Raw genomic sequence first — 11,131 nt, 5'->3', positions numbered from 1 at the left:
GTGCACGAAAGTTCGTTCAATCTCAGCTGTTCGTCAGTTATTAGTTAGTCAGTTATGTCAGTTTTTTGCTGTTGTATCACCGATTTTCAAAATGCAAATGATCTGTTTACTTTATTTTCAAAGAATGGTTTGTTTTGTTATTGTTTGGTTGGTGTCTTATATGAAACTGCGACATTGCGCAATTTATTGGACAGACTTGTTTAAGATCACACAGCGTAATTTGGGTGGCATTTTATTTCGTATTTTTAAATCATCTTTTTATTTTTGACTATCTGTAAATGTAGTTTCCTGCTCTTAATTGTGAATGCATACTTGATGGTTTTAAATGCTCCTGAAATTAAGTGCTGCTTGACGAGCCTGTACAGTATTGTGTTCATGTATGTGACGTCACTGAAGGCCTAAGGTTGAAATGCACGGCCCGCCACTGATGGTAGGTTAATGGAGCACTCAAAATTGTCCCAAGTTGTGAGTGTGAGTGCAGACGGTTGTTCATCAATGTGTGTCTTGCGATTGGCTGAAAACCACTGCCTGAAGACAGCTGGGATAGGTTCCAGTACGCCCTGTGACTCTTGTGAGGACAAGCAGATCAGAAAATGGATGGATGGATGAAGATCAGAATTTAAAAAAAAATTTAAAGCACCTGCTGAAGCTGTCAAGTACCCGATTGAGAAAATGGATCTGTAAACATTGCCAGCTCCTTGTCTCTCAATGTTGACAATATCTCAGCAAAACCTCTTGGAAAAAAAACATTCAAAAAAACCTCTCAGGAAATGTCCAACCAATCACTTATTCCCCCCGCCCCTGCCCGAAAAAAAAATTAAAACATAATTATCCACAAATTTTCTGAAATGGAATGAAAAAAAAAAAAACAGAACTGAATATTTGAAACTCACCATTTGTCCTAAAACAAAAGAACTACACTTGAAAATGAAATTTACCCATCCAGTGAACTGGTTTGGAAAAGGTTTAATCTTGAACAAAACATCTTTATTGTTTCGTGAGAAGGACACTGAAACTGCAAAATGGGCTACAGAATGGGACATTGTATTTGTTTTTTTTCCTTTGGACTTCTGAAGAAAAAGTGATGAATAATATGCTTATTGCTGGTAAAATACAACATATTTTATCCACACATGTAAATGGCGTAAGGTAAAACGCGTAGTCACAGCCTTGAGTATGACATGTAAGAATGCTGTATCCATGATGCAAAAACTTGCAGAATTACAAATGTTTGATGACCTCTGATGTTTATGAGACCGTGTGTGTATGTGTGTGTGTGTGTGTGTGTGGGGGGGGGGGGGGATCTGTGTGTAAGATTTTCTGCCACTTTTTGCTCATGCCTTGAAACGACACTTTAATATATATTGTTTTATATTTAAAAAAAACTCCACTTTTCCTAACTGTAGGCGAGTACTGCTGAAATAAACCTCTGGTTATATATTTTGTCCAAAAATAGAGAGAAAAAAAAGGCATGAGGCTCTGGCTGGAAAATTTACCTGGAAAATTTGATCTTAATATGACGATTTAAAAGATGCAATGCAGTACTAACTGTTGTTTTATGAAGCATCACAGATACTTTTCATTGACTTGGGAATTGATGGAAACGTGTTTGTAATTTTTAATTCTTGCTGTGTGGAACCACAACATTAATCTCGCTTTGAACCGATATTTCTTCGCTTAATTTACCGGCCAACTTGTACCAAAAGAAAACGTTTTTTCACTATTTTTTTAAATGGGTGGGTTTTTTTTAAGTCTTAAGTGTGAAACTCGAGCGTCCGTGCTTTGTCTGTCAACTAGGTCGGTGTACTGTTGCTTTAAATGTTGCTGTCGCAAGGAACTGTGGGTAATTTCCTTTTGTAAAGGTTGATGGGAGTACAGTACATTGCTCAAGGATGCTTAAAGGTTGCATGGAAGCATCTTTCTCAAACGTTTGTAGAGTTTGAACGATCCACTTGAACTACTTCCGCGTCATCTCGCTCCGATATTGTCGGAAAAGAAATTTCCGAGGCGAAAGCGAGAATTCCAAGAGGCACCGAATATAACTAAAGCTTTCAATATGGCACTGCGGCTACACTGCTTCACCAAGTACAAAGCGGGTAGGAAATAACTGAAACGTTCAATATGGCATTGCAGCTACAGTACAGTGTTTCACCAAGTACGAAGCTGCTATCGGAAGTCTTGTTTATTTTTTTTTTTCATTCATCTTGCGGCGTTAACTGTTAAGATGATTTTCATCGTTTACCTTCATGGAACTTTGTGAGATTTTGAATGCATTATTTTAATTATTGATTTTAATTATGAGTCTAAAATGACTCATATCGGTTATGTATCTAACGTTTAGAAAGGTATGTGTGTAAATATTAGAGATTCAATGATTTACAGGAGCTCGGACAGTATACAAGGACGATTCCAGTGAGAATGATTTTCCTTTAACAAATATTAAGATGTCTGAGTATTGTAACTCAAGAAATTTCAACGTCATAATTAAAACTAAGACACGTGTTCTCCGTTATCAATAGTGTTGTGGTAAGGTGAATAACAAGAACGCAGTGAAACACGGAAAACAGCGGTTCCATTGCCACTGTAATGCGCGATCCAGTGTGGCTCGTTGAGTGACCATTATATTTAAGTCATTCGGTTTTCAGATCAAAACATGAATATCAGACAAAAGTTCACAATTACAACTTTTATGTGATGCTATTTACATCTAGATGTGTTAAATGAGGACCGATCACTTTTGTTTGAAGCCGCCCAACAAAGGACTTAAAATGAATAACATTTAATATTTGGTGGCACCATCCTGACTTGCAGTAAATGCATCAACCCTGCAACCCATTGACATTCTTCATTTGAAATGTTTTTTTGCAGACCTTGACTGCAACCACGTTCACTTCTTGTTTCTGGGGTTTTTTTTCCCTTCAGTGGCCTCTTCAGGAGGTAAAATTGCATGCTCTATTGAGTTAAGGTCCAGTGATTGACTTGCCCTGTCTCAGACCTGACACTTTTTACTCCTGATAAACTCCTTTGTTGTGTTGGGCTTTCCACCATTCCCGAGACCAAGATTAACCTCAACTAAAGTGATGGAAAAGCCATAGTATGGAGAAAAAAAGAATACAAATCTTGGAAGTTCATTTAATAATGTCCACTCCAATGCTTTTGTTCACTTGACAAGTAGGTGACTTCAAACATAAGGTACTCTGTCCTAAGTTACTTAACACATCTAGATGTAAATGGAAAAAAAAAACTGGAATTCTCAACTTTTGTCGAATGTTCAACTTTGTGTTCTGTGTTCTGTTGTAATGTTGTTATGTAAAGCGCTTTGTGACAGCTGCACTGTTGTGAAAGTGCTATATAAATAAAGATGTTTTGTTTCGTGTTGTATTTAGATTTGAAACCAAAATATCTTCATGAACAATAAAAACAAAAGAATTGACCGTGCCGTTCCAATAATTTTGGAGGGGACTGGACCTGTCCTGTTCAGTACCCATAAGTAGTCCAGTCCCCATAAGGCGGAGAAAAAAAAAGTAGTGTGTTTCCGGTAACCCGACTGACCGAGAATTTCTATGTCGAAAAAAACTTTATGGTCGGCATTCTTTTCAAACAACCCTCTACATTTTTGTGTAGAGTGTTTACATCGTTGCAAACTCTCGCGATATTCACCTTGAGCGCGTGCGTCGTTTGCCCTGTTGTCTGTCAACAACATTGAATCATGGCGGCGGCCGCGATCTCCGACGACAGTTTAAACCGTGTTTTGTGTGTTACAGTCGCATGCTCGCACCGTAATGTTAAGAAAATAGCATCCATTGATGTATCGAAAAAATTCAGCGAACTATTTGATGAACACCACGGGCCGAGTAAAAACCGAGGGCGGAGGAGGACGGAGGAGAACGGCGCAGGCGGCGGCGCGCCCCGGCCCCCAAGTCCGGAGCGGGGAGAAAAATAAATAGGTGGCGGCGGCGCCGGCCGCGGAGCGGCGGGTTCAATGTCTTCTTGTTTTATGTTTTATGGTTATTTTGTTGAAATTTTTGATGGAAAAAAAAAAGATCAAAAAAAAAAAAAAAACTTTGTTCGACCTACCGACCGGCCGGCGTCGGGGACCCGCCGGTGCCATCGCAACCCGGCCGACCTCGGAACCTAACACCCAGCCGCCGGGTACCCAACTCTCTCGCCGCCTTTGGTGGCGAGCGGGGGGTTTAATATCTCCTTGTTTTATGTTTTATGGTTATTTTGTTTAAATTTTTGATGGGGAAAAAAAAAAGATTAAAAAAAAAAACTTTGTCCGACCTACCGACCCTATGCTGAAATTTCATGTTGCCGGAAACACACTATCTTTTTTGTTTGGCCTAAGCAATGTACGTTTGGCTTCAATACATATGAGCTGCTTGCTTATTCACTTCGTTTTTAATTATATTGGTTTCAGGGCTTTTGGATCCTGGTCAGTTCGTTCTCCTGTCCTATCTGAGGTTTGCATCCAAGAAGGCTGGTGGTAGCAGCAAGAATCACGGAGGGAAGAGCCCCGGCAAACGATACGGCCTTAAGAAGCAAGATGGTAATCCTAAAATATTTTAAAATGTCTTCAGAAAACTGGTGCATGGAATATTTCGATTTCATGCAAACTACATGACTCAGTTTTCCACGGGTTTACTTGGCCCGATACGCCTTAGTTGAGCGCAGGGGCATGAAACTCCTTCACTCCATTTCAAACTGTGCAAGTGAATGAAGACAAGTAGGATATATATATAATTCTGAATGGTTTTGCACAAGGGATGTAGTGTATTGAAATTACTCGTGTATGTCGTCTGTATTAAACAAAATGCCGAATGTTATTGAGACTCTTGACGAAGCTAACGTGCGTCAGATAGATGTGGATCTGAAAAACAAGTTTCGATGGGACTGGTTGGATAGAAAGATGACGGTGTCCCCAGTAGGAACCGGTAAAGAGGAACCATTGTCTGTGCTTGTGTCGGATTTCGTGAAAAAGCTCGATGTCGCTGGTAAAGCTCTGTGTACAGTGTGTGACGATGTCATTCTATACGGAAGATGCATTCAGAACCCATTATAGTAAACAGTTTGAGACTTCAATGTCACTGTATGAGGTAAAAATCAACAGCTTTTTATCACATTTACACATTTTATGAATACAAGTAATGAACAAATCTTAAATATGGCTGGGAATGTGTTTCATTTTTGATTAGTTTTGATTTTCAGCAGCAAATTTGAAGTTACATGTTGGTGCTCACCAGGAATGCATAAGCAAAATTGCACAAAGGCCTATGTCAAATTTTCACTTGAAAGAATAGTGAACAATCTTGGGATTTTTTTTCTGTGAAAGTTTCAAGTAGTCTTTACATTGATTACACTTCATCTTTAGCATGTTTAGTATAAAGTGCCAATTTTGGAAGCAAATAGGGAATGGTATTTCAACAAAAATTGTAAAAATTTTGTTGATAAAATTTATGGTTTTAAGGCTTTAAAATCTCTAAAACCCATTTGCTTCCGGGGGCTTTGCCCCCTGGACCCCCAACCGGGGCGTCATCACGAGCCACTCTCACCCTGCATATTTGATCTCACTAATTTTTAATCTGATGTACAGACACATTTTCTAAAAATACCAGTTCCTATGCGCCAATATTCCAATGTAGCCATGGCTGGTTGGGCCCTTTCGCAGCCCTAGTTATGTATTTTATTTATTTATTTTTTTTACAAAAATGAATATTATTTTGGGGGGCCAAAACATGTGCACGAAAGCTCGCCAAACTCTGCAGTCATCCGGCCTGGTGAAAAATATAATGTTTTAAATAAGTCTTCAACGGTGAAAACAAAAAAGGATCTGTAGCGCCAAAACCAATTCTGCTACGTTTGATCGAGGCCTACAAAAATTGGCAGGCCCGTGTAGCACCTCAATATGTTCAGAAAAAAATTACATTCAGAAAAAGTCAGTTGCAGTCATAGTCTAAAATGAACTGGAATGAATTTTTTGAATGTCTAATTTTCTCTGATTTTTGCACATTTACACTGGTCCTAGAGGATTCAGTAGAATGACTTCATTCTTCGACTCTCCTGTCCTGCCCTATGTCATTCTTTGATTGGTTCTTTGGCATTGACCCATAGGAAGACAGTGACCTCATACTTAAGATGAGAGACTGGATGTGTCGTACACAATCCTACTGGAAAGTGTTTAAAAAGCATTTCAACTCGTGCTACATTTGCTAACTGCTAAACTAAGCGGATTAGCAAACAGGGTGTCATTAAAAAAAAATCCTTACCTCAAGTTCTGTCCACCATTCTTTTGCCTTTTCTGAACAGAGAACAAATGCACATGCACATCATGACTCCGTCGACATGACTTTGACAGCTGCTTGTCCCACCTCCCCGATGAACATAATCTTGACGGAAGCATGCGACGGTTGAGGGGGTCTGGTCAGTGTCGGACTTGTAGTGTGACATCTCGTCCGATCCAAGACAGAACAATATTTCACTGGTAGTCTGACAACGCGACCGTCGTGAATGACACAAAAGTTGTGTAGTTTGAGAAGGCCATTATTGTGTTCCAAGGAATTGTCAGGTGTCATTGTATATTTTGTAAAATGTTCATTCGATACTGTCTTCACTTTTAAGGTAACTTTGTCCATGCGGGGAACATCCTGGCAACACAGAGGCTGCTGAGGTACCACCCAGGAGCGCATGTAAGTTTACTTGTGTTCTTTTCTGTACTTGGGAGTTTGATGTTTGACTGGTAATTAGACATTAAAGTCACCACATATGTGATTCTGTTTTGAAGGTTGGCATGGGAACCAATAAAACTCTTTATGCGCTTGAGGATGGTTGCATCAGGCTCACCAAGGAGGTCTATATCCCCCACCCTCGCAGTCTGGAGACGAGCCAGATCATCACCAAGCTTCCTCAAGGAACTTTGCTTTACAAAACCTTCATCAACGTTATTCCAGTCACGCAAGAGCCCACCTTCAAACTGGTTAACATGGTCTGAACCTGACATGCGAGGATCAAGAACTGCATTTTATTTCAATGCCATAACACTGCCTTTACAAAAATAATGTTGCAGTGAACTGCCCCAAAAATTGTCCTGTGAAAGATCAACCATATTTTCTGGAAAAAAATGATGTCACGCAAGAAATGTATTCGAATGAACTGATGGTCACTTACAATAATAATAATCAGTAATGGAGCAATTAGTCAACGAATTGCCCTCGGAATGCCCTTTCATGTCCCCTAAATCCTGATGTCCTCATTTACAGAACTGGAGACCAATTCATTATATCGCCAATATCCACACAAAGGTATTTTAAAATTGTTATTTTGATCACTTCATTGCATTTTTTGTCATCCTGGTCCATGATTACTATCACTTTTTTATTTTATTTTATTTTATTTTTTAAAGGCCACGCAAAATTCACCAAAGCTTGGATGAAATGTTATGTGACACTTGTCTTTGGCCATTTCATGATTCATTTCAGCAGTAGAGGAAATATACACTGTGATACAAGTGCCTATACTGTATGCAGATATACAGCCTCTGTGATAACTTTAATAGTTATGTGGCCATCATATGTCTCTGAGTTTTCCTCATAAAAACCAAACCTAAATCATGTGATGTTTACAGAAATTCCTGCAGGTCACAAATCTCTAAAACGTCTGTTCTCATTAAATTTAGTGGCACATGTACACACGCGGATGGATCCTCTGTTAATCAAAGAAAAACCGACAGTGGTCCCAGAACTAATTTAAATGTGACAAAAATGATAACACGGTTCCCATGAAAGCATGGAATTTGATTCATTTCCAGGTCTGGAAAAGCTTGGAAAATGGAAATTACTGTATAGCAAACCAGTCCTGTATCTAACACTGTTTAACAACCCTGTTTCTGGAAATAAAAAATTGTACTCACTTTCTCATGGCTTGTTGTCTTGTTCCCGCCATGGTTTTTTGCCTGCCCATCCTTTTTTTTGTTTGTTATTATTTCAGGGCAGGCATTCAAAATCCCACAAATGTACATTGACAATAATATTAAAACACAGCAGGTATGGAAGTTTTTTTGGCAAAGCTAGTATTTAATGTGCTTCCTCCCATGGCCTCTCAACCTATCTTGTTCTAATTGAAGGACCCACTCGCAATCACACTTCCCCGGGACCCTCGGCGAGTCAATGAAGGTAGCAAAAGATGTGTGTGGACTGCCGAAGCCTCATTGACCGTGGGCGGCGCTCTGTCATCGCCTGAACAGCGTGGAGTGCCATGGTGCGCTGCCTTGAAGATTGCGATGGGCCTGCCACGGGAGATGCAGAAGTCCAGTTTGATGCATTCTCAGCCGAAGAAGACGATGATCACCCGAAGGGACAAGGCAATGTCACCCGGGCTGGACTTCTAACCGGAGAACCAGTGCCCAAGCCAAATTGTTTCTCCGCCTCTGAAAGCGATGAACACTCGTGGTGAGAAAGTGATGTCGATCGGTATGGACTTGTAACGGGAGAACCAGTGCCCCAAGCCCGAGTGATTCTCAGCTCCAAAAGGTTATGGGCATCTGGGTGGAACATGTGCTTCGTCCTGCTCATTTGGAGAGGGTGGTGTGGACAGTGATTGGCCTGCGTCTTCAGGAATTGATTCTGCAGGAGTACGAAACATCCCATTAGTTTTCTCATGTTCAACAAAAGGCCCTACACATACAGTTGTGGTATTGAATAGTGTGTGCCTGAGCTTCGTCACCAGTGCCGGGGAAAAGAAACAGGAATTATGTGCTTGGAAACCTCAGGTCTGCTTTGCGAATTTGACTACGAGCTTTTATTTCCATGGGTCAACAAGTCTTTTGCGGCTGTTACGGTAATGGAGCCCCCTCCCCCACAGTACGAGATGCTGTACTTACTGCAATTTTCTTCGCCCATACTTAACTTTCTTCTGGGAGGTCCCGCCTTTCGACAACCACAGATCACCTAGCCCCAATATAGGTTTACTCCTTGACCTTATCAGTGACTGTCATGTTCCGCTCTGTTTTGTTTTGTTCTTTTGTTTCAGCACCAGCTGGAGTGTGGGGTGTCACCCTTCAGACGTGCACCTGTGCCTGATCCAAGGCAATCAAGTGGCGGCCTACTTAAGGACCCTGACTTCTTGTCCCCCTTGTCGGACTGGTGCTCTTGTTCACTGCTTTTGCCAAGTGCCATTTTTATAGATCTCTCGTTCATGCTCCAAGTCGCTCTCCTTGTCGTAGGCTATTTTGGTCCTTAAGTAGTTCTTAAATAATTGTATTTGTTCTTGCTTTCATGTGATTGAACTAACCTCATTTCGTTTTGTGTATTTCTCGGTGATCATTCTGTCCTTGTAATTAACAAGCGCTTTCTCATTTGGTTTTCCTGGCTTTTTGTCGCCCAGTGCCTTTTGTTGACTACTTTGTCCGTCTATTGCTTTTCTTTAAATAAACCTCTTTTGCTATCGCCATTTATCTGAGTCTGCGTTTGTGGGATCCACACTCCTTCCAGTCTGAGTCAAGACCTCTTGTCAGCGGCCAGAGAATAGACCAACTCCACAAGTGTTTTGCTACCTTGTTCTAGTGGTTGACTTTAAAAGGTATGGCGGAATAGGAACCATTTTTTACCTGGAATGGATGAAGTACTCCTGGGATAAGGATGGCAATACCCTGGCAATAGCGCAAGGCATGTATCGGAAAAAAGCCCTCTTCATTCGCTGGCCTTCTCTGTGGCAGCAAGCTGACATTGGCCAGTCGCCCAAACACGGCAGTTGTGACAGTTACAACAGTTCCGTAAAACATAAGCCATCTCCTCTGACATGACACCTTGGAGAACCACATTACATGTGCCACTTCATTGCCATTGCGATGAATCTTCGTTGGCCCACGGGCTACTGACACAACAGGGACAGATGGGCGCAAGCCCTCACCGCTTCAAGCGGGCTCCGAGCAGGCTTCGCGCATGATGATGCTTCCGAAAGTAGCTCCACTCTCCCTCCTAGGTGGCTTTAGCATTAATGCGAGTGATGTTTTAATAACGAAGCATGTTTTGTGTTTCAACATACAATGTGTGTAATTCTCTTTGTTGTGTGTTTAGTTTTGCAATTTAACTTGGACATGTGTGCAAAAGTATGTTAAGAAATTGCTTTGAAACAGGAAATCTGGGCGTCCCTAATGAAGCTACTGCTCCTGCGACCCGACCCTACATAATCAGTAGAGAATGGATCGATGGATGGTCTGTCAAGTATCAAAATTTATAATATGTGAAATGTGGTTTTGCTAATTTATTTTTTATTTTTTCATTATCTTATTCTTAATGCTGCACTGCGACAGGTGATAATCTGCCTGGGCCTTGATTTCTAGAAACTAGATTTTGTAAATGAAACACTGTCTCCCAAGGTTTGTGGGAGTGTCGTTCGTCAGTAAACTCATGTTTATTGTATGGGTGTATAGCTGGCAGAGGAACAATCATGTCATGCAAAGCGCACATTTCTTTTGCTTGCTAGCTCATCTCGCTCATCTTTTTAAGGAATGTTTCTAACAGTGCTTACCATGTGACATGCATAAAACTTGTCAGCTCAGGAATGAAGAAAAGGAAATCTGAACATGTGCGCGTGTGTGTGTGTGTGTGCGTGCGTGTGCGTGCGCATGTGTGTTTGTGCGTGCATGTAAGAGTGACATCTCTCGCTATACCAAGTGAACCACCTACTACCTGCCAACCTCCTCGAACCGTCACCGTTTTTTCGTATATTCGCAGAGTAAAATACCATGCTCAGGTTATCTCCTCAATGCTACTGAAGTCTTGTGTTCAAGGCAGAACTAAACTTGGAGTTTTGAGAAATCTTTGAGTTGTTTTTGTCAAGTTAAACTACAGTATGTTGTGTTCCTCGTCAGAAATGACCATTCTGCTAAGAATCACGATAAAAATTCAGTTCTTGCATATTACCTGTCAGGTATTGGAGGCAATCAGACCCTTAAGACAAACTTTAAAAACACAAGTGAGACTCGGAGTCAAGCAGAGTTGTCTTTCTTGCAAGGAGAATTGCGCTAAGACGTGTCTCGGTTTACAATCTTGGAACAGCTCTGGAGCGAAGATGTGTAAATTGTTATAGTCTCTTGACAACTCTGAAGAAACTGCGCTATCTCCTCGCTTTTATT

At 40.9% G+C, this 11,131-nt stretch overlaps 1 protein-coding gene across 1 annotated transcript; it reads left to right on the top strand.

The window, feature by feature from the left end:
* Positions 1-1,834: 1,834 nt before the first annotated feature.
* Positions 1,835-7,909, top strand: mrpl27 (mitochondrial ribosomal protein L27). The gene is made up of 4 exons (XM_019872097.1): positions 1,835-2,096; positions 4,421-4,549; positions 6,619-6,686; positions 6,782-7,909. The coding sequence occupies exons 1-4, from the start codon at positions 2,057-2,059 to the stop codon at positions 6,986-6,988; spliced, it is 444 nt and encodes a 147-aa protein (XP_019727656.1). The 5' UTR covers positions 1,835-2,056; the 3' UTR covers positions 6,989-7,909.
* Positions 7,910-11,131: the final 3,222 nt, after the last annotated feature.

The sequence above is a fragment of the Hippocampus comes genome, unplaced genomic scaffold (genome assembly GCF_001891065.2).
Source record: "Hippocampus comes isolate QL1 unplaced genomic scaffold, H_comes_QL1_v1.1 scaffold269, whole genome shotgun sequence".
In the NCBI taxonomy this organism is placed as follows: domain Eukaryota; kingdom Metazoa; phylum Chordata; class Actinopteri; order Syngnathiformes; family Syngnathidae; genus Hippocampus; species Hippocampus comes.
The sequence above is the reverse complement of the archived record's forward strand: the minus strand, read 5'-3'. Positions and strand labels throughout refer to the sequence as shown.